This window comes from Poecilia mexicana, unplaced genomic scaffold, assembly GCF_051168715.1.
Source record: "Poecilia mexicana isolate PSO_F unplaced genomic scaffold, ASM5116871v1 scaffold_3, whole genome shotgun sequence".
Taxonomy (NCBI): Eukaryota; Metazoa; Chordata; class Actinopteri; order Cyprinodontiformes; family Poeciliidae; genus Poecilia; species Poecilia mexicana.
In genome coordinates, this window is record NW_028263372.1 from 15,254,048 (window position 1) to 15,278,915 (window position 24,868).

Sequence of the window (24,868 nt, forward strand, 5' to 3'; positions counted from 1 at the left end):
GGGAGGAGAGCTGCACCCACAACATGTCACAAGCATCAGGGAGTCATGCTTAAGGTGTGACTGGGACTGCTTGGTCAGCATTGTCTCTAAACCTCCTGCATGCACCAGAATCTGTAGAAGCCTAACCTGGCCGTTACCTTCCTACACAATGCTCCGTCTGGGCTTCCTCTCATTCAGCTGGATTTCTCCAGAACAATTCCAACCGGGCTGATCAGCAAACAGAAGGAGGAGTTGTGAAAACTGACGTTAATTTTCTGCGCTGTTTTAGAATTAGAGTTCTAGCGATGGCAGCAGAGGAAGTGAAAGAAGGCACTCGGTCCGTGTTCGCCACGCTTCCAAATGCTGAATCAACATCAACAGCCTTCTCAGTTGGTTCTATACTTCCCTCTTTGCAGTGAGGGATGGTCGTTCACAGGCAATTTCTGGTAAACTTAATGGATGAACTAGCGTATTGCGTACAGCCAAATGTTAGCAATTGAGTAAAATTTAAAACTTAAACTGACTCCACGCCTACAGCAAACAATCATCTCTCACTAGCCAAGGGTCCAGTCCCTCAAATAAAATGTCGAACAAGGGGCTCTTTATAACCAAACTGGTATTTTTTTTTTGTTTTCAACTCAAATTATTCACACGTAATGTATTAAAATATGATATTTTTTATTCTTAAGTCCATAGAAGAAGAATGTAGTTGTGTTTTCTAATGTTTAGGCACCTTTAGTCTTTCTCATGCAGTTATCAAACATTATTTTCTACTGGGAGACATGAGCTGTATTGTTCCAGCACACAATTTTAGTTTCTGTATTGAATTACAGCTTCATCCATTCCGTATTCAAAAAAACAGTTTTTAACATTATGCTATAACTGCAAAGCACTTGTTTGAACATAAGGGTTAAGCTTTTATTTTATTTATTTGGTTCCCCTTTGATCAGTCTACTCTACCCACATGCCAACTACATTTTCTTTGTATCCTGCAATATCAGAGTAATCAGTTTTTGTCCACAGTATTAGGCACTTTGATAAGTCGGATTAAGCTTTAAATCATAATTATTTTGGATAATAAAGAAGCTTATGTATTGGATTAGCTCTATATTTTAACCAAATTTTATGAGATTAACACACATTCATGATGATCTTTTCTAATTAGCAGACAATTAAATTTAAACTAATTTGTTATTAATGTCAAAAGGAACAGTGCAATATAAAGAAAACATTTGTTTTAGCATTCAAAGCAGCAACTTAGGTGAATAAAGTTTTTTAAATGACCGACTTGTGTTGGATTAGTAAAAACATTTTCAAACTGGATTGTCGATGTAAGAGTTTCACATAAGTCAGAATTATTTATTTATTTATTTATTTATTTGTTGTTGTTCCATATAACTGAAATACTGCTAACGTGGTGACAAGACCTTTCCTGTCTTATCCTCAAATGCTTTTGGAGCTTATAACTTACAGTAATCAGCATGGCAACATCTCTTCTTGACCATGTCAAGTGTAAAAACACATTGAAATGAATACTTCATCTTAGAAGGAGATATATTCATATAAAGCTTGATAAGTTACAATAATAGGTTTTGGAACATTCTCTTGCAACGATGAGTTTCCCACTCAGATTCAAAATCATTAAACATCTGCTGTGCTGGATCCTAACCAGATTCATTTACTTTTAGAGCTGCATGGTGGCTTTGGTGTTTGATGTAGTTGTTGTAATAGCAAGAAGTTTCAGGCATAGAATGTGTCTGCGTCAAGTTTGCATGCTGCTATGGAGCATGCATGGGCTTATCTAGTAATCTAGTTTCTCCCAGTGGTTAAAAACCATGCATGATGGGATAATAGGACAAATTGCCCTGAGGTATGAGTATGCGTTTCATTGCCGCATGTCTCTGTGGTGGCGCCGGTGCACTGCGATAGACTGGCAACATGTCCAGTGTGTAAACTGCCTCTCACCCATTGACCACTAGAAAAAAGGAACCAGCCTCCATGACACTGCACAGGAGTAAGCTGGTATAGAAAAATGACTTAATGGATGACTGCATGAATGCGTCTGTCTTTCCTTGATATGTGTGTCTGCGCTCCTTTTATCAGGCAACCAAGTAAGTTGAACTCGCAGAAGAAAAACAGACGTCTTTGTCATTGCATCAAAAGATCCAGAAAGTAGATTGTCCCAAGTGAAAATAAAGGTTGTTTGATAAAGCCTTTGTATAAAAAGAGTGAAAGCCCGATAAAATAGTTTCATGAGGATGTCATTTGAACAAAGGCCCGCAGAGAACAATGGTCAGGATGGCAGAAACTGCCAAGGAGGAAGAGTCTCTGGTAATGTTGTCTTTTATCTATCCTTTAGTCCTTTAGCGTTTAGGTTTCTGAAGAGAAAAAAAACAAACAAACAAAACCATGAACAAGCTGCTTTGTGTAAAAGCATGTTTGGTTGTTACATTAAGAGATGTAGTTTGAGAAGTGGAAACATTAGCGAAAGAGATAAGGCATGGATATTTTGAAAATGGCACAAGGGACAAGAACATGGCTAATGATGATGATCTCATTATGGTAGGGGCCGCCCGATCTGCTGTGTCTTTGTGTCATTTTGGAGGATATCTTGCACAAAAATAAAACTACAAAAGCAAAATATTTTAGTCCATTAGGTCTAGACAAGCACCTGTTTACCTCAAAAGTCTTTATTCTCCAAAAAAAAAAAAAAAAAAAAAAAAAAAAAAAAAAAAATATATATATATATATATATATATATATATATATATATATATATGATGTCTCATGACAAGAAAAAACATTTTGTACTTTTGTAATTGCTATAAAAATGTATCTCTTCAGTTGCTCGTTTCATTTAGGTCTAGTTTATGACCCTACACAGAGAAAACTAATACTGGTTATTTTCTGCCTCAAAATAAGAGCTAATGGTCCTGGTCAATTTTCAGTGTTTTAGTAATTAATAATGATAATAATATTATGCAAAGCTACATTTAGCAGAGCTGAAAGTTCCCATATAAATACCAGTTTAATGAGGGATATGCATAATTTATGTTTCGTTTCTTCTTTTACTACGGCTAAATAGAAATACAACAAGAAATGTACTGAAATGTAAACAGAAAAATGAAGAAAAAAATCACATTTGACAGATAAAGCTATACAGGAACATGAATAGAAAATTGGCTATTGGGAAGATAGCACAGTTTTCCCAATTTTTCAGAGTTTAAACACAAGAGCTCTTTTCACATAGGAGCAGCGGAGGCAAAAAAATAATTTAAAAAATACCCAACTGTTGGCATCATATTTATGATTGTTTCTTTTTCCAACTCAGCAACTTTATCTTAGTTCTTCTGCTATGGGCTACGAAAGATAAAAAAAAAAAGAAAAATGAGCAAAAATGTATCAAGGTAAAATTATTTTTTGTTGCTCAAACCAGTAAATACTGTTCGCCAATGTGACACAACTCACCTGATTTAAATCTGTAAAAATATTAACCTATACGTGAAAAATCAAGCTGCCTGGGCAGGAATGCGACCTCCAGTGTTCAAAAAGCCAACAAACTCCCCAGGCCATTAATTTGATGAACAGAGGGGAAGACGATTCATTTCTCGTCTATTATAAGGGGTGGGGGGCGGGAAAGTCTCAACCATTTCACAATTGCATAAATATCTTTCAAATTTGAGAAATTCACATCAACTGCCAACGTCAAACAGACCTCCCTGCTGCATCGATTTACACTTGATCCCTCAAAGCCGGATAATCATGGCTGTGTAAATAGCCATTATTTCCACAAGATAAACAGAGAGCCAACTAAACAAATGTGTGCTTCTGTACCTATTTGATGTAATGAAATCACAAATAGGATTTCATGACGGCTAATAGGGTTGTAGGTTATTATGAATCACAGAACACGCGTTGATTATTATTTATTTTGCGCATGTGCACGTCACTTTTTAGCAAATTATTTCATGCAAAGGTAGAATTTGATGCGAATTAAAAGAGAACTAAACACACTCCGTAGCAGAAAGTGCCACAGAACGGGGACTTCGGAGCGGCACCTAGATCACATGGACTGTAACTCATAAACACATCAAGCTTTCCCATTCAGTGCTCAGGGCCTCGTCTGCTCTGCTCTATAGTTAACTGTCTCTGAGTGTCAAATCCTTCATCCTGATGCAGGAGACACACATAGAGAAGAATTGCTGTGTCTCTCATTTTATGGTTGTAGATGTCGGCAGAGGGTGGAACTGAAGAGTGAGTCAGTAGTAGTTAACTTTGTAGCTAATGCTCTGTGGCAGTTGCACAGGTTTCTTCAGCTCTGCTTAAGGCGCAGAGGAGAGCTGGTCGAACCACAACCGTGTCACAGTTCTCACTCAGGCAAGCCAGGTGATTTAGCAACATATTGAATAAGGAGGCAGTGGGAGACATAAAGCGAAAGGCTGGTGAAAGCTTCATCAGAAAAGGCAAGAGGTCACTGCAGGGTACAGAGGATAAAAGAGAAGAAGAGGCCAAGATGTCCGTATTTAGCCCCAGGTGGTGTTAGATAGCATTTATTATAGATGAAATTTCATCCTTCTCCAAAAAGTCAGTTCAGGTGAAGTCTGTTTAGTTAATGATTTTTTTTTTTCTTTTTTCTCAGTTTTCAGAGACTGGAATGTACAATGTAAAATCCCATATGCCACAGTTGGTGCAGCGCATACCAATCTTAAGGAGTTGGAAAGCTTTTTGAGACAGCTAGATGGTGGTGCCATGTAGAAATGTGGTATACATGCTCAGGCAGTGTTTGCATTTCAAGTTCTCAGCTTTAGGCACTTGTAGTGTCAGACTTACTTAGCTCAACTAGCTGTGTGCCTGTTTATTGCAATTTTAGCCTGACTTCAGGCACTAGAAGAAGAGAGATTCTAAGGAGGAAATTATCCTTAAATGGTTGTTGTTGTTTTTTGTTAAGTCTAGCTTGTCAAAGAATGACCAAACCACAAGCTAAAGATAGTTAAAATACAAATAATTATTTTAATGGTGGCATGTTTCACCATTTTTTTCTTCTTCTAGCAATTCTCATTACAGTGGATTGTTTTTACTCTTTAGCAAAAATGTAGGTTTTATGGATTAAGTAAATTCTAATGCCCAGTAAAAGGTTAATTAATTAACTAATTAGCTCCCTGAATTTCCATTGTCTTGGTTTAAAAAAACAAACAAACAGACAACTGGTGGTGTTACAATATTACAATATGTGTAATTGTAATATTGATAAAAATATTTGGATATGTGTTGACTGTTAAATAATTTATAATTATATAATAATCTATGAGCTAAATCAGTAAACTATAGTGTGTGCAGTGGTATTTCTTGTATAATAGTTGTGTTCTTGTGCTAAAAGTTAGCTAATGGTCTGTTTCCATTGGGCATCTCCTCCATGGACACATGGATTTAGCAGATGTCATTTAACTCTTTTAAAGAGACATGTCATTAAAAATGCAAATGTTCAAAAATTGAATTATTTTTCACTGTATTCAACAGCACATTACATTTACAAATGTGTCTTATTTTCAAAAATCCCAGATTGCAAAATAAAGTAAGGTGTAAGGTGTGTTTTTTTGTTGTTGTTTTTTTTCATTTATTAAAAGCAGGCTGACGTGTGGTTTCTTAAAAAAAATAAAAAAAGGTGTAAAAGGAGACAAATGAAACCACGTTTGTTACCTCAGCTCCCGAATTTAAAATATCACTTTTGAGATGGTATGCCTACTGAGAAATAAGCTCTACAATCATACAATGATTTGTGTTTTTCATGAAGTTAAAGGAAGAAAAATTCCCAGATGTGAACAAGACATTAAAAGAATATCCGAAGACATTTTCAATATATGTATTGCATCTATGAATCTGCATAAGCCCTTTTAACACAAGAAAATCTCAAAATAACAAACAGCACTAATAATCACAAACCCAAACATTGTTGTGTGACTGAACAACAAGATGCGCCCTAGTGTTAGACATAACTTATGTACATAAACAAACAAACAAACACACACAACGTGCCCTTTCATCCAAGCTTGCAATTTGGGAAATGGGTCAGATGTGACTGAGAATTATGCATCTTTGTGTTTATCTTTGCGAGTTTGTATTTGTGTCTCTGTGGCAAAGCGTGCGAGAATGACTAATCAACTTTTATTGTGATCATGGCAGAATGCAGATGTTTTTCACAACTGTCTCGCTGTGATGTAATGATGAAAAGCAGAAGGCAGAGGAATTAGACTCTGGAGAGGTGGCAGGAGCAAACTGCATCAATATAGGAGTCAGAATAAAAGATGCAGAGATTGTGATTTATATGTCACTTTTCATTTCAGTGTTACTTACAGGAAGGCGTTTGGAAACCGTTTGTATCTTTGTGTCTTTCATCTTTTTTTAACATTTCAAAAAATATATTTTTTAACTGTTTTTCATGTCATCAAAATAGAGCCTGACTGAGACTGCAGCATTTTATACATGAGCCCAAAGGAAAACTACATGCTATGTTGACTAGAGGCAACGTCTATCAGCTGTTAATGTGTCACTAGATTTGATGTTTTATTGAATGTAGCAGCTTGTCACAACTGGCGGAAACTCTGTGGATCAGAGTTTCATACTTAAATGCTCTTGCAAAAATTGCATTATATATATATATATATATATATATATATATATATATATATATATATATATATATATATATATATATATATATATATACACACACACACACACACATATATAAAATATTCAGCCTATTCTCTTTATGTTTTAATGTTAGGGTCAAATAAAACTGTATGGTCAGTTCTGTGAATTATTAATTAAGTTGTTTAACAATGCTAAGCAAAGCCGTAGAACAGATTGTAGAAGGAGAGAAAAAAAAAATCAATCAACGCCAGCAGTGGAACGCAAAAGGGGTGGGGGGGTGGTGAAAAAAAACACATGCATTTTCTAAAACGACCAGCAGATGGCAGAGCACCTATGGTGTCTTAAGAGAGAGCAGGGCAGAGATGGAGGGGGAGTAAGGAGATCTTTTGGTGAGTGAGTTTTGTTTTCCTGGTTGACTGATCTCCCTTCGTGGTTTGATTGTGAGAATGGACTCGTGGGAAGTGTTCGCTCACCGCAGGTGTCAGGCTGCTGTTAGATAAGATTATTTGTGGTGGTGAGGAGGTTAGTTGCATTATTTTGTGTGCGTGTGTGTTTGCAAACGTGTGTGCGTGCTGACATTATGTCCCCGTGTGTGCTTCTTCTCATTAAATGTTGGCCTGATAGGAAGGCTATATTGTGTTCATTTGGAACACGGTACAACACAGAAGTTGTTTTGAACTTGCATACTGAGCTCCATATGGTCAAACTCAGGAGGAGAAAGACACAGAGGCAGGGAGGGTTTTTACTTTCATAAGCCCTACCCCCTTTATTTTGCTAAATTAAATTAAGGTGTTGCTGTTGAAAGTCTGAGAGAGTAGTTTTTCTGCAGCAGATTTTAATGTGAAAGATATAATTTTTGAGTTAAGATGTAGTTTCACTTGGTGTGTGTGTTTTTATAGCCTTTCTACTGGTGAGCAAGTCGTAACATAAAGGTGATGATCCTCTTAAGACTAGAAATAGCCAGGGGCACATTGTAATGGTTTACAATGATATTTATTAAGAAAATGATGTTTTTATTTTGTTTTGCACTGCAAAATGAGATTTTACCTTCATGGACTTCAGCCAAAATAAGAAACAGAGAGAAACTAAATTTTAACAATTGAAAATAAGTAAATAACTTACCTCTCTAACTGAAAGAAAGTAGAAAATGAAAGCTAAGCTATGTAAACACAGTCATCAGAATGTATTAATGTTCAGGGTATGATTTGGCCACCACATGAATTGTGGTTTCATTCAGAATGAAGAGAAGATAAATACTGGGTGGTCCACAGCAGCGTAATCTCCTCTTTGGTCTCCATTTAGTGTCTTGCTGTTCTTCCAGCTCCACCAATCAGGGAAAGACACCTGCACACCCAAATTAACATAACGAGTAGGACTTTTACGACCTTGCTCATAACAATGTATTTTTTGGTTCCAGAAGAGCTGTATTAAAAACAGATTCCTTTACATTTGTATCAGAGATCTGGAGCTATTGGATACCTTATTATGTTATCAATAGATATTTTTTTGCAACAGGACAATATTGCTTTTCAGCAAGAAGGTTCCTGAGTTTGATCTTTCTGCATGCATTTTGCATGTTCTCCCTGTGCATGCGCAAGTCCTCTCTGAGGACTCTGACTTCCCCTCACTGTCCAATTAGACGGGACAGTGTGTGTGTGTGTGTGTGTGCGTGCGTGCGTGGTTATTTTGTGTGTCTCTTTGTTGCCCCATGATGAACTGCCAACATGTCCATTCTGTACCCCTCTTCTCACACAGTGATCACTGGACAAAGGATGATTTTTTTTTTCTTTTTGCCCTCTTTTCTTACATCTTTTCTACATTGGAACCTTACATCTCACTTGCACATGCATAATCCAGGCTGCCCACCACAGTCTAGTCATCGGTTTCCTTTTTGCACATAAAGTATTTCCAGGAAATGTTTGCTCCAATTGTCAGGATCTCTGCTGCACCAAGTTAGACTTTTGTTTGTTCTATCAAGGTGTTGCTGGGGTTTGAAGTAATTAACGAAAGAATAACCTAATAGTGTGTTGTTCCTCGTGTCTGAGTGCAGTACTGTGCCCCTTAATCATCAGATGCTCTTTTCTGAACTATTTCTTCAGTGCTAAATTCATTGGCAGCCTAGATATTCATACATATTCTCAACTTCAGAATTTCTCGGAATACAGAACCAACTTTTGCAAATTTGCGCAGAAAGATGCTCAGAGCAACCAGATTCAGTCTGTGCTGTGCATTATTATAGGATCCTTATTTGAACTTTTTTCCTTGTTTTTTTTTTTTTTTTTTTGTTAACGATCTTTTAGCCTCTAGTGGTCTTTATAGAACAGTAAATGGACAGGAAACTGGGAGGAGAGAGAAAGGAAAGACAAGCAATAATTCACCCAATGAACTCCGGAGCATGGACTACAGCCTCTGCACGTGGTGCTCATGCTGATCCACCCAGCTCTCTTAAACAGTTTTCTTTTTACCTCAAGCTTGCAAAACTGAGAAGCAGCCATTAATTCAGTTTTGATTCCTGGAGAATATATTTATCAGAGTTTTACACAAAACCTTCCACTTTGACACATTTGAGACACAATTTCCTCTCAGGTATGAGAGCACCAAAGTGTGAACACTTTCTAAAGTAATTTTCCGGTTTTGTCAGAACTTAAACCACACAGCAGATCAGTGGCGCTATTTGCTTTGTGTTTGTTAAAGTGCGTGTGTTTGGTCAGGCAAATTATAAAAACAAGCGGATAATAAGGGTTAGCAGGCATGATAAGCCATAATATCTTGTAAACTGGCAGCAGGGATACTTTAAGCCGGTCTTATGCTAATATTACCACGAGTGACTGTCAGCTAAAGAAAAACACAAATATCTTCAAACATGTTTAAACCCATTTAATAACCACATGCACAAACTCCAACAGAAAACTCCTGCAGACATAGATGGTGCATGACATACAAAGCTGGAATATTATTTACTTTGTTTTTGCTTAGCATGAAATTGTACACAAAGTGAAATAATTAATTGTTCAGTAATTGTCTGGCACTAAATATTAATGCTTTTTTACAAATAGGACCCCAAGGAAATTCTCTTTAGTGCTTCAGCACTAAAGTGCAGCAGATACATATATCGACCTGTCTGAAATAGATACATGTTGCATATGCAAATACTGCATACGTCATGTCATAGTGAGAAACTGAGTCAAAACACTGCTGTTCTTTTCTCTGCTCTTTGTCATATGAACCATTTTATCATAACTTGACAGACACTTTTTTTCTTTATGTATTTCCACATGAAAATATATGTTTGAAATATAATCATCTGTATTTTTAATTTATTCATTGCTTTGCAATATGCATTTGTCTTTGACTTGAATGTACTCATAAGGCCAGTTTCGTTGGCATTTGCAGGAAGATAAACATTTACAGCTCCATTTAATTAGGTGCAGATGCACCAAACATGCCATCTTTAAGGCTTCTCTTAAAGATGAATACCAGCGTCTTCACAGTCACTGGTTTTACATGTGCACCGCATAGCTCATGTAAAACTGATAGCTGTGCTCTGGCTAATTAGCTGCACACAAACAAACAAAAGAGAAACCTTTTTTAAAGGTGGGTTATCCTTCCCAGCTGAACTGTTGGTATGTCATCTTCATTTGAAATGCCACATCTGTTCATCTGCCTCTCTATAATTGCTAACAGTGACATTTATCCAGATTCACGCTGCTTTACAAGACCTTTACCTTTATTTAATTGTGTGCTGGATCTTCGACTTTCAGTTGTCATTGTTAAACTCTATCTATCTATCTATCTATCTATCTATCTATCTATCTATCTATCTATCTATCTATCTATCTATCTATCTATCTATCTATCTATCTATCTATCTATCTATCTATCTATCTATCTATCTATCTATCTATCTATCTATCTATCTCAGTTCTCACAACCATTCTTCTACAAATAAAGTATCGCTCCATCTTTTCCAACACCCTTTTCCTTTTTTCTTCCTTTATACTACCTTTTTGTTTAATTGAATGTTGCACGCGCTCGGAGCAGTTCTAAAATATATAATGAGATGATTTGCATTAGACTGCAGATTGGGTGACCTTTGCTTTTGCCAATAATTACTATAAAACCCTCCTCTGTCTGTCATCGCCAAGGATGTGGCAGGGACCTCTCTATGCTCACAAAAGGTTAGCTGAAGGCTTCTGTCTGGACTTATGAAAAAGCCTGAGGAAAATGTCATTAGAGCACGAGAAAAAGACACTCGGAATTTACAATAGGAAATTCAATCAGGGAGGCTTTTAGGATGATCGGCGTATTTTTTTTTTTTTCTGTTATTTTTGGGGGAGGGGGTTCCTTTTTTCTTTTTTGCCATATTTCCAAGTGAATCAGAAGTAACGTTTCTAAGATGAATTGTGCTAATTATCCCTTTTGGTGAAATCACTTATAAGTTTGAGCTTCCACAGATTACAACTATGTCAATTATTGGTCACTATCTAAACAAATTTTACAGTCTCGGCATAATAAATAACATGATTGAATGTTCAAATGTGACATCACAATAGATGCATTATTTGCATCATGACATGACATTTACATTGTGGCTACAGCTAGTTTATTAATCAGTTTGTTTACATTTTACTTTCAGTTCTTGCAACCACTGCATTTTATTATGACCAAATTTGCAATAAAGCTGCTCTCGTTAACCCACACACACACAAAAACCCACACGCAAAGAAACAGTCATGTTCTCGAGCAGAAATATTGTCAAATATTGACTGTTAATGTTCACTCTTAAACAGAATGATGCTAAACATTGCCATGTTAGAAAATAGATTATAAGACATGTAAAAAAAAATAACACTTGCGTAATCCAAAATTTCTTTGCTCTTTCAGAGTACCGAATCCCAAAATAACAACCCACTGGGGAAAGGTTTTGCTGACTTCAGGATCTACTTTGACTTTACCATTATCTAAACAAAGTGACAGGACAAACTAAATAGTGAGGTTGTTAATGTTCCTGCTGCTGATTTGAAACATGGTTGTATCACCCAGCAAGGGAGGAGGATCTAATAACCATCATTATTTATGCCACACATTCATTACACCACGTACTTATGAAAGAGATGAAACTTTTTATTTTTCATCCTGATTAATTTTTGTAACATTGCATGGTATGAATTTGCATGCTGTTACGGGTTGTCAGTGTGCAGTGAAACGTGACTATATTTGCAATGCCTGAACTCCCTCCCCCATGGATTGCCAGAACAGGTCAAAGTGGACCTTTTAATTCCAAAAAATCGGTTTGCAACCCCAGTAGTTTGCATTATTTGTTCAAAATTATTCACACACTGCTATCCCAATCAGGACTCGTTGTGTGTAATGCAGCAAGCATGAGCATGTTTGGCTCAATGTAAAGAAATACTTTGAAAAGAAAAGACAACATGAGGGGGCAGAGCAGAGCACTAACATCAGAGGCTCTGTTTTGTGCTCTTGGTTCTAGTCACAGCGGCGCGTCACGTTTCACCTGCCGGATGGCTCTCAGGAGAGCTGCAGTGACAGCGGTCTGGGGGACCACGAGCCTGTAGGCAGTGGCTCTCTCCTCACACAACCTCTCCCTCTGGTGCAGGCGCAGGACGACTTCTACGAGCAGGCCTCCCCAGATAAGAGGACCGAAGCTGACGGCAACTCCGATCCTAACTCTGGTAAGTTGCGACATCTCTTCTCTTCAGTGCGTTATTGATTGCTTCGGATTTTTTTATTTATTTATTATTTCTTTCTCTGCCATTCTTCTGGAAATTGTCCTCTTGTAACATCAAGAACAGTTTCACACATTTTTCCACGGTTTCTTAATTTCTTTGCTTTATTCCAATTTTGTAGACATTGTGTGAGACGGAATACTGCTTCTTTTCTCCAAAGTGCTCGCTCGTTGTATTCAACACGGTGAATGCTGAATATTTGTTCGGAAGTTCAGGTTGAGAAAATGGAACCGTATTACATTTTCCTTCCTGAAAAGAGATAATAAATTGTCATAAAAACAACATCTGTCTCCATAAAGGACTGAACACACCAAATATCATTTAATTTAGAGTCATTTCATTGCACAAGTAGGTTTCTAGTGGATACATGAGCAGGTCATTCATTTCTCAGTTAATCATCCAGACTTGTTCATTCCTCCCAGGAGCAAACCTGGGCCTCCCAAAGGCTCCTCACCTATTTGTGAAACTCATTTGATTTATTTAGAGATGATTTCCCAGTTGGAAATCTTGGTACTCAGCTGAAGATGTTAACTTCCCACTATTTCTGGTGGGAATGTACATCTCCGACCCAGTTTTCTCATTTTACCATTAAGAGGTGAGGCGTGCACAAAGACCAAACCCATCACCCGAAGGTCGATGCCAGCATGCCTGCTGAGATTGAGGCAGCCAGCAGTACATAAAAACAAATGCTGTGCATAAACTGAGTTTGTGTGATATCATATTGACTCCAACTTAGCAGCTGTGGTCACAGTTGGCAGTAGCATTTGGTGAGTAAAGTTCAGACCCAGTGGCTCACTTTGCTTACAGAGCTACATGTGGACCTGCCATGTGCAGGGGGTGCGCAGAAAAATCGTCCATTTAGATAAAAAAATAAAGTGAAATTTAGCTCATGATGATTTAAAAAGGATTCTGGCCCACAACAGTCAAGATAGGCAGTGTATTCAGCATAGAAAGAACTGTCCTGGCCCATAATCTGAAAGAGATCTCTGACCACACCAAGAATTAACAAATGTGCAAAATGACAATTGTTTGTGATTAGTAGAGATGGAGAGAAGTGTGAAAGGAGTGGTAACAGGTTCTTCTTGCATAAATGTGTAGCACATTAAAACTGTGTTTGATCTACTGTCATCTGTAGACCACTTAATTTAGGCAAACACGAAGAAGAACAGAATAAATCCTCAACATGTTGTGCAAGTAAGAGGCTTCATCATGGACAATGGGTGTATTTATTTCAGGTTACCATCATCTCTGTCCTTAGTGAAAGGGATTTTGTTTGTTACTGTTGTTTGCCTGTCGGCAAACTCTTAGCAGTGACAGCAGTGGTCTTTGATCACTGACCTGCTTCTTGGCAGGATAATGATTTTATGTCTTGTCAATGAGGGATGTGTTACCTGCTGTGGTACTCTCAAATATATGAACTCAGTTGTCCCAGGTTAACTAGTTTTCAGTTTACTGTCAGACTTAATAAGCCATAGATTCTCTCTTGTGCTAAAGGTATAATTTAACTTAATCTGTTGTCAAAAGGAAATGATATATGAAGCATATTTGACATTTATGAGAAAAGTTAAAAAAAAGAAGTATGTTCCCACAGTACTGAAAATATTCCAACATAGTAAATGATTTTAGATGGTGGGTGGTCTTTTTTTTAAATTTTTTTTTATTTTTTGGCTTTAAGGTAATAGTACTGCTTTTTGACAAAAAAAAAATTCAAGTAAGAATGAAAATAACAAAATGACTTGAATTATAAAATTATTATGGAACTTAAGGCCATGAGTCTGTTCAGCACGTTAGAAAAAAGTGATTAGTTTTAAGATGATTATGTTAAAGCCGGCTTTAGATAAATGTATTTGTAACAAGTTTAGTTATATATAGAAATCAACATTGATCTTTCGGACATGTAAACATTCTTGATTATCTGAAAGCATCTCTCTTGTTCATAAAGCAAGAGTTGGTATAGGCATATTGTCTGTAATTTACAAGCTATATTGTTGATAGATCAGACTATACACTGACAAAGTGGATATAACTAATTGAATAACCTCCAGTCCTTAGCCTTCTTTCAGTGGAAAAAAAAACACAAAACTTTCTAATTATATTATGTTATACAGGAAAGGAATGAGACGTACGTAGGTTGCAGCTTTCATGTGAATTACCCACGCTTACAATGTAGGAGCTGAGAGAGTTAGGGTTCACTGACTCTCTCAGCTCCTGTAAGTGATTATCTCTCTTTTTTTGTCTTGAGGAAATCTAGAAATCCTAACCAAACTAAAAACATGCAAAGAAACAAAGCAATAGAAACATTTGTTGAACAGACATGTAATTCACACATGTCTGCCATGTGTGAATTACATGGCAGACAGATGGATTGTAAAAAGAGACACGGCAGTCAAGATGCTGATTTTAATTTTTTTTTGTTATCATGCGTTTAGTTTTGTGAACACAGAAAGATTATTGTCACTGATATAACGGAGATGGTGTGAAAATAAGGTTACAAAAAAAGTAACTGACCGAAAAAGAGACGTTGTGTTCATCGGCATAAATTTGATATTCTTACTTTTTAAGTACAAACCAAAGACACACACTGATATGCAGTTTATGTATTTAATTTGTTTTTTTAATAAAGTGAAAATAATAAATTTCAAGGAACTTGGTACATATTGTTCTACCTAAACCACATCATATAGTAACAACATTTTATCAGAACAAAATCAACAAATGACACTGTGAAAGTAATCTATGAAGAGTGTATAATAATAAAGTCCCTACAGCTGGTTCAGTTTTAAACTTTCAACACTAATGCACACAATCCCCGGAAGTTAGATAAACTCCATCACAGCAATGATGACAGAAACAGATATGGATTTGTAATTAATATATTGAATATATTGACCAGTAAAGAGACTATATCTTTCAACTACAATTCAAATTTGCTTTAAGAAGTGGATTTGGCCTCGTTATTGTCCATATTCAGAATTGTCACTTTTAGTAACACAGTGTCTTTCACATGTAATGACAAAGCAGAACCCCTTTGCTTGCATCACTGACTCCTGTTTTACCTAACAGGGATCTGATTTGTAGATGGGCTATAAATCAATGTTACAAAGACATTTATGTTTGAGCACACTTGCAGGTGTAAAGAATCCATCCTGTTAACCTCAAAACAAACATTGAGTAGAGAGAAATGAAGGGTTCAGTTGCCCTGGAGTGAAATTATCAGGGAAAACTAGTGCTGTAGTTTTTAGGTGACACACACTCCAACTGGCTTATGGCTGCGCTGCCTAGTAGATGGCTTACATTCAGTTTTATTTCCCCGGTAGCAAACCTTGGACAGCAATTATTCTCATCCTGTTCCCGTGGATCAAAACTGATGCCACACTGCAGAAGGTATAGAGATTGAACAGGATTAATGTGAGTGAAAGCTGTACAAAATGGCCAGTAACAGCTGGAAGGCTAATAAAGGTAGACTACTGAAAGTAGGATTACTTTTTTTTTATTTTTAAATTGTGCTAAGTGAAAACATATGATGTTTTATGTTTAACATATTGTTGCAGGATGCAAGTAATCAGGTATTCCAATCTATTAGATTTGTATGAAACCATGACGCGACAGCCACCGGCATGCAGTTTGTTTACATTAGCATACATCACAAAATATAAATGACCAATGAATATTAGAATGTGCCTCATCAAAACAAAAGGCAAAACAGAAAAAAAATATATATATATATTTTTTTCTGCTTAACACTTAGAAATAGCCATACATTCTCATATAATAACCAAAATTTCACTGACTCACAATTTCACATTCTCTGCTTTTTTACACGGTGTGCATCAGCAGCTCAGTCAGCAGGCCGTTTGTCTTCCCATTGTTCTGGCTTATACATGTATGACTGCACCCGCTCCTATGTCCTGACAATATTATTAATGTTCCCTTCATCGCTCATTGTCAAATCTTGATATAAGCCCTTGTGGTATCCTAAGTTATTGCTGCTGTAATTGTCCTCGCTAACTTAACTGCAGGAAGCCAGAATGCCACTTTTACCTCTGATCTTCTGCTGCCCTCACTACACAGCCCACCCTGTGTGACATTAGGTTCATGTTATATTATTCACATATCCGTGTCATATATTTGCTCTATTTTTTCCAAATCAAAGTACTTTTAACAAGTATCAGAACCGCATTCTACTTGTAAAAACATCTTGCCATTAAAAAGGGGTGTGTTGTGGTGAGATCAAGCTTTTATGCATCTATTTAAATCTTTAAATGATTCTAGTGCGATTTTAAAACTTAATTCAATTGCAACCAGCAATACCTATCTAGTTTAATTTTATACCAATCAAAAAGATGATTTTTACCCCCTTTACAAAGAATTTCACATTTTTCTCTTCACGCGTAATGAAGGGGAAGTTTTTAGTTCCCAAATGTAGGACAAACTGCTGTTAATGAAGCGAACAAAGTGAAGTGACATCACTGTGGATCTTTAACAGATTTCACTTCATGGTAAAATTCTTATTTCAACACATTATTTAAATCAGTCACATCTTTCAGTTTTTGACTCTGTGTCCTCCTGCTCTTGAGCATTAATATATGTGAATGGCTGTGATGTGTTCCTATGTTTTGCAATCTGTGTGTGCATGGATATTTATTCTCCTTTTGTTTTTATTTTCTACATAGAATTAGTTTTAAACAGCTGAAAAAAAAAACAGGTTGATTATAAAAAATAAATAAATAAATAAAAACTGTTATGAAGTATACCCGTTTGAATGCATATATCCGAGCTGATGTGTGCTCCAAGTAAGTTGTTGGTGAACTATACGAGATGCACTGGGCGATTTTCTCGATAAACTTATTGCATTCCAGGACTGGCATCTCCGCACCCTCTGTTTCACCATTCCTCCCACTGTGGCCCACTGTGCTGCATGAGGAGTCACTAAGATGCCAATCTGTTGAAGTTGAGGAAATAAACTCGGTACTCTCCAGGGAAATAACAGCTCACCAGCCCTAACACTGCATTTCCCATGCTGTGCAGCTAAAGTTCAGTTACTTGGAATTCAAAGTTTGTTTGTTTTTGTATTGTGGTTGTTGGTCCTCACATATTAAGGATTTTGATGCAAACCGATTGTCTATAATTTGTATTCATCATGTTCTGTGAAAAGAAATTAATCAGAATTTTTATTTTTTTTTGCTAAGATGTTTTCAGAGGACAAGGATAACTTGTCGTTCTTATTTGAATGTGGTTTTCATTTTCCACCCTAACAAATGCAAAGTATTGACTTGAAATTGAAATCTCTATCTTTATTAGCTTGTTCTAATAAAACTAATGAAATAAACCACAAAAGGAGAGGTTACTATGTCATCAGATGGTGAATGTCTTCAAGGACCATTGGGTGTCCCTTTGCAATTACATAGTGAAGTAATTCTCTGCGGTTGCTGCATAATGAAGTCATAATAAAACAAATAAATGACCACTCCACAAAACCTCCAAAGGATTCTGAGGAAGTTGAAGGAAAGCTGAAATAATTCATGAAAGGAGTGTGTAAATATACAGTATATAGAGATGTGAGATGCTCTTAAACAGGCGTTATTTAACAAAAGGCTTAGATGAATTATTTGATGAATGCGAAATACAACTGTAAGACTAGAAAGTCTTTTGCAGAATCAATTTACGCAAAAACAGAAAGTAAAGCAATTGATTGTTTGTTTCAGACAATTTTAATTTAGTTGAATAATTTGAATTTTATTTATAACAGTTGTCTAAAGGCAGTAAAATTTAACATTTGATGCTGATGTATTTGTGGAGACTCAATATAAAGTAACTGATTTCTATTTTTATAAGCATTAGATGTGTGGAGTTTTTTTTTATTTCTGTTGTTGCTTATTTTAATTCATTAAGGTCTTAGTCATTAATATATCAAAGCAAACCAACTGGCATGGAAATAATGAAATTAAAGAGACTGTCAGAAACAAAACAAAAAAAAACAAAAAACATGCTTAACACCAATTTAGCAAAGGATTGACGACAAAAAATATTTTCCAGCTGTCTGTGTGTCTATCTGTTAACAAAGTCAGTAAATCCTTTTTTAATTTTTTATCGCAGTCACGGAACAAGAATCAATGCTTTTGCAGTTTCTTGCAATATATTATGCATGTGTAATGCCATGTAGTCCCCAAATCATCAATACGGTTGATATTGGGATTTTGGTGAGCTCAGATAAAAAGCGTAACATTAGCATGCTTTATGCTTTCCAAAACCGGTTTTGAGGTGCATTTGGGATCATTGTAAAACATCGCTGCATCCCTACAAACTGGAAATGGCTCTTCACCCACAGAACTTTTCTAATCGTTTGTCTATTTTACATCTTCACAAAATGATTTTTTTTATCAAAACGCAACTAAATATTCTATTTGAGTTTATACTAAATACTAAGATGTTATTTGAGAAAATGGTAGGCATAGTTTTCATATGAAAACCAAACACTTCTAAACACTGAATTTATTTTTACTCATTTGATGCACAAGTGAGATGAAATGAAATTAAGAAGAAAAAAAAAACACTTTGTAGAACAGAGAGCAAAAAGACTTCAGCACAGCCTTGTGAGTGGGCTTATAATATGTGCTTGTGGTGTGCGCATTACTCTTGGGCACAATTTGGATTTTTGCTTTCATGCTGTATGTGTTCAGTTCTTGGAAAATAAAGCAGAGTTGATAAACCTTGACTTGGGTTGAACAATAAAAAAGACTGCAGCACTCTTGATGAGCTGCTGAAGTGGAAGAATGCACTTAAGTGTCACAGATAAAGGCATTTGAAGTTGAAGTAATCCACACACGGAAACTATTGCCATGATGTGTTGGTAAAACAAAGCCCAGAGCAGTCATCCTGATCCCTGTAGCAAATAAAGTTAAAACTAAATGTTCACCCACCACTAAGCATCAGTGAGGCGGAGAAAAGAGTAAGGCTTTTGCTCAAGATTAAACACTTAAACATGAGTTAGACAGACTTGATGCTACCTTGCTTCTTATAGTTGCACACTTTCTGGCTTGCTTTACTTTTTAATATGTGTGTCAATGCTACGCTCATTATTCTGTAATATCCGTTAGCCATTAAGAAAACTCTGTGATTCCATGTATCTCACAATGTGTCAAAATATCTTGTTTGCCTCATACTAATAACTTACCATAAGCAAAGAATAATGGTAGAATACTGCAAATGAAATGCAATCTGGCATTACTCTACAGCTAATTAGGAGAAGGAAGGTCATTATACATATTACATGCTGTATCCTACTGTCAATTTGCAGTTAAAGAAAATATTTTACTTGGAAGACACTTGAGCAAAACATGTTTATTCAGTATCATAGAATTATAACAAAAGACAGAAAAAAACAAAGGTCCCGAATCAAATACAAGACTCGCACAAAGAAATCTTTCACCCTGCAGGCTGTGATGCTGTTGAGACAATCTATATATAGCATCTTTAGACGCCATAAGGCCTCAACATATGGGTTTTGCTAGCCACCATAAGTCATATATTGCAAAGATAATATAAGCCCTATAACTGTCTGGTTTTAATGATGCACATATTTTCAAATAAATACGTACGCTATGCATATAATGAATTCTTTATTGTGGAAATTATGGCAATTTAGAATCTCTCTCTCATTTGAATAAACATAACAGACAACTCTTCTGAAGCATTTGCCAACAGCTTTGTTGTTCCTGTGGTACAGATGCCCAGCAATCGACTATCCAGGATAAACAAGACTACCACCAGACTACCACTCAGTCTGGCTGCCATCCAACCACCTCAGTCGCAGACTGCCTGTGATGACTTTCAGTTGATGGTGTGCAAAAAAACATTCGATGGCAGCCACAGATCTGTTGACAGTAGCTACCTCCTGCTACTGTAAAACCAGTATCTCTTTTAATTTACAGTATCGGTTATACCAGAATGGTATTTCTAAAATGCAGAGGCTTCGTTTTGAAGAAAGTATTAATGCGAAGGATTAGTTAAAAGTAAGATTTACTTTCCAACAATGCAAGTTGGTTTAAAAAGGGGAAATTCAGAGCGATGATATATGAATATTCACAGTTCCAAATCTCATTAAGCCCAGTTTTGCGGTGCTTAAGAAAGCGGACGTGCGGTTGTGTGTTCTCTCTGATACCTAAATCCCGCTGTGTGAAGAGGAAGTCGCAGGGTAGAGTAGCTGGGGCCCCTGACCAAGCCTGTGGGTGGGTGGCATGGATTCATAAATCAGGGAGCAGTGTTAATCTCTCTCAGGTATTGGAAAGCCAGCCCTCAGTAAATATGTTGCCCCAGGATACAATGGGGTTTAAAGGATTTCTGTCTCCAAAGAGAAATTAGGCAGGAGCTTCAGAAGTGAGCTAAATAGAAATGCTTGCTGGAGCATACCGAGAACGCTGGGTGCTGCTGTCAGCTAGTAAACATTGTCTGAGAGTAGCCTCAGTCATTATTGTTGCAGCCGGTGCCAACATCCAGGGTGAGCAGACGGGTGGGCTAATGAAGAGCATCTCCTCAGCCAATGATTAGTCACAATTGGTAGGAGAAAAATGTGAGAACACTCACTGCTGGGAATGAACATTTTTTATCTGCTATTTGAAAAGAGAGCCAATTACAGTAACTCTGTGTTATGTCTTAACTCCTCTGTTTCCTGGAATTCTTTGAAGAAAAAAAGTACATTAAAATCAATCAGCTCTGTGGCTGTTTATATCTATACAAGTATGCAATGTTCTGACTCCATATTCAGTTCATTCTTCGAAGCTCCACTAAACACCTGAATTAATTTAGTTTTTGTTTGAATTTTGCATTGAGGCTTTTCCTGCCACACTTTTTCCTTCCTCTCAACTTTCTGAGAATATAGTTGGATGCGGCGTTTTGTGCACAACCACCTTCTTTGTCTTTGCTGTCGTCTGCATAAATACTCAGATTATTTTGCAGTGGTTAGGTGTATCAGAGATGGATTGACGTGAGTACAGAGAGCTGGCAGATCATTTTGTGTCATGGTGTGGACAAAAGGAAAATGCCTTATCTGTAACATAAAGAAAACAAAGGAGATGGCTGCAGATATCAGAAGAAAGAGAAACAAGTCAGATACTATTTCCGTCATGGGAGAAGAAATGGAAATAATGGAGGAGTATACAGTGTTCACATGGACAACAGGTTAGACTTTTAGACACAACAATGAAGTTGTCTACCAGAAAGGATAGAGCAGACTTTACTTCTTGAGCAATCCTCTATCCTTCAGTGTTTGCAGTAAGATTTGGGATATATTCTATAAGTCTATTGTGGGGAGCGTAATCTATTCTGCCATCCCCTGTAGAGGTAGCAGCATCAGAGCCAGGGGCCGAGAAAAAATCTCAACAAGCTGATAAAGAAGGCCGGCTCTGTTTTTGAACCGGTGGAGATGATTGTGCAAGGATGTATTCTTTAGAAAGTCAGGAACATTACAGACAACACTGAGCAAACCTATTACAAGACTGCCACACAACAGCAAAGTATTTTTAAGTCAGAGGCTTCTAAGATCTGCTGTAGTACTGATTTCTACAGGAGAGCCTTCCTGCCCACAGCCATCATCATTCAGAGCCACTCTGAAGAAATTTGTAAACCATGCACTACAACAACATTTAATTTCCCTTTGGGATCAACAAAGTATTTTTAATTGAGTTTGAATTTAAATGGAATACATGCATCACTCGTCCTTTTAAGATTAGCTAACACTTTTAGTGTAAAATCAGTCCACAGTGCATTTAAAACGACAAACAAGGTTGGGAATTTTTTGCGGAGTCAAACGTTCACATAAAACTGCTGGCCTTAACACTTGGAAAGAACGACAAGGAGTAAAAGAAAGGGAAAGAGAGCGAGTATTTATACCGAGGCAGCAACTTAAATAGGTTATCAGAGCATTAAGGATCCCCTCTGACTGGTCTCCTTTACCATGTCACCATGAGACTTCTCACAATGAAAACAGTATCTTCAGAGAAAGCTACACCTTAACCCTGGTGAACTGATCTGGGGGTGGTGAGTGCTGTGATAGGGACTAATCCCCCAACGTGTGCTTTGAGCGGGGACTCGGAGCAATACACCAGAGGAAACCATGGAGAAGTTTGGAGCAAGTGCTGAGAAAGAGACTTCTGACAAACTGAAAAACGTGTTGACGTGGCACTGTCACATTGATGAATCCTTTCACAGTCGGGATCTTATCCTGTATGCGCGTGAGTGGGAGAGTGCAAAGGCAGACAGGTTAATGTGTCAGTGTGTGTGTCTGTTGGTGTGTTTGAAGGGCGAATTTCTCAGAGAAGCATATGGTGTTTAGTTCAGAAAGAAAAAAAAAAAAATCGACCAAGAACTGAGGTGTTGCCTTGTGGTTAATTGCAGAAATTTGCCAATTTGGAATTCAGAGTCTGACACTGAGAACACCAGCAGATGTTTGGAAGGCCTCAGGTAAATAAAAGATTGAATTACAATTTTTTATGTTTCCCAGGTGCATGAGAATACAGGTCTAACATGTAAATCAAACCTTTTTTTTTTTTTCTCTCTTCCTGTTTAAACTGGTCGGTGAAATGTGTAGACTTCTATGTCTGCCAGCTTTGTGAATGGAGTTAACTGTGTTGTTTTTCTTTTTCCAAAAAGGATGAGTTGCTCTGTGTTGTTTAAAATGCATGACGACATAAACCTACAATGTTCAGTTTCCATCCAAAACAGGATCCAAGTTACACACATTTGTGACTACTGTGTTACAAATACTTTTCTATCAACACATCAACTTAAAAATAATATTGTTGTTGGAAAAAATATTCTTAATCATTCAACTGATGTGTCATTGTGGTTTTATCCTTTGAGCTAAAGCCATTCTAACACATGCCAACAAAGGACTGGCACTAACTTATTTGTTTACTCTACCATGTGTCCTGCGCAATAACTCACAACCCCTCAACGTAATTTTGACACAACATGGCGGAATGGAGCATCTCACTTCAAGTATTAAAAAGGACACTGTGTAGCTGAAGGCAGATCAACAATTAAGGGTCAACAGTTCTGACATTTCCAATTGTGACAGGTTGACAAGGACTTCAAGTCATAGAGGGCAACATGTTTGCTGTTGTTGCTTAATGGATTGTGCAACCTTGACACTTGTACTGAGCTTAAAACTTGCAGCATTCAAACAGTAAACTGTTGGTTATTGTCACTGCAGCACAATTAACTTCATTTGCTTGTACTTTAGTTCTGGATTATTTTAAATGGTTGAGATGTTGGACTAATATTCCCTCATCAAATACTATTTACTCTGGTATTTCTGTGATTTCTGTCTTGGTTGTTATGGAAACCCATAATCATGTGGTAAGAGAGAGTAATTTCATACCAGAGAAAACAATCCTTGAGCAGCTGCCTTTTTAGATGCACAGAAAAAACAATCAAGGGAGTGAGATTTTTATAGATCTCGGTAAAACTGTATATCTACAAACAAAGACAAAAATAAGGAGAAGAATTATTTTAACAAGACAGAGAAAGCTGAGGGCATATTTTACATGTTTATAAATCTATATCCTTTGCAGATGCCTAATTTTCACTCCTTTCTTATAGATATATGTTGAAACACTTATTCTACGTCATTTAAAATGAAAATATATGCTTACACCAAAAAATAATTAAATCATCAATTTAAAAAAAATACATTGTACTCAGAAAATAATTAGCATTTGTTAAGCAGAATGAAAAATGCTTGTTACTCAGAGTTTGAAAGTGGGATTAATCGTAGCATGTTTTATAATAATAAATCAGTACCATGGTAAAATGACATTCTAATAGCATCACCTTTCTATCAATCCGATGTTATATCCAGCCTCTGAGATCTTTTGGACGTCTTTTGATCATTGCAGTAACTCGGTGGCAGCATCACTTGATCCTAAGTTGCTAAGACGCTTTGTCAGAACTGTTAAAGTTCAGTCACCTCAACTTGCTGAATCGTTACAGTGGCTGACGTGGCAGAGGAATGTTCTGCATTTTACTATTTAATCAACCTGTTATTATTTGAGGACTTGGGTGGCCCTCATTGATTGAGTAGAGAATATCAGACCTACACTCATAGATGGTCAGGTGAGTGTAAGCTGGAAAGAAGAAAAAAAAAAGTAAAGTGAAATAATGACACTAGAATAAAAGGATACAGAGCACCACACTGCACCCTTCTTGCCAAACACATCACATGCTATAAATGTAACAGGCAATAAATAAATCTTTTTCACATTTTATAAAATGTGAAACAGTTTCCTCATGTTTTGACATTCAATGGAGACTTTTTTGTCAATTCACCAAAACATGACCATAAATAAGGCATTGTGACAGCAGCTTAAGAATGATGGTTGTATATGGCACCTGCTATTAATAGCATAGCGTTAGTTAGTAATAATATTATCAGAGCCAATAATATCAGGTATTATATAGATTGTGGTGCCGATGCATGGCAGCCTTGCTTCTGT

The 24,868-nt window shown here is 36.8% G+C and overlaps 1 protein-coding gene across 1 annotated transcript in view; it reads left to right on the plus strand.

Annotated features, from left to right (window-relative positions):
• The first annotated feature begins 284 nt into the window (after positions 1-284).
• The window catches only part of LOC148160193 (protocadherin-9-like), a 56,041-nt gene continuing 31,457 nt past the window's right edge, over positions 285-24,868 (plus strand). Inside the window, exons 1-2 of the mRNA XM_088004620.1 lie at positions 285-368; positions 12,122-12,323. Coding sequence (XP_087860746.1) covers positions 285-368; positions 12,122-12,323 — 286 coding nt within the window. The remainder of the gene's footprint in view (positions 369-12,121; positions 12,324-24,868) is intronic.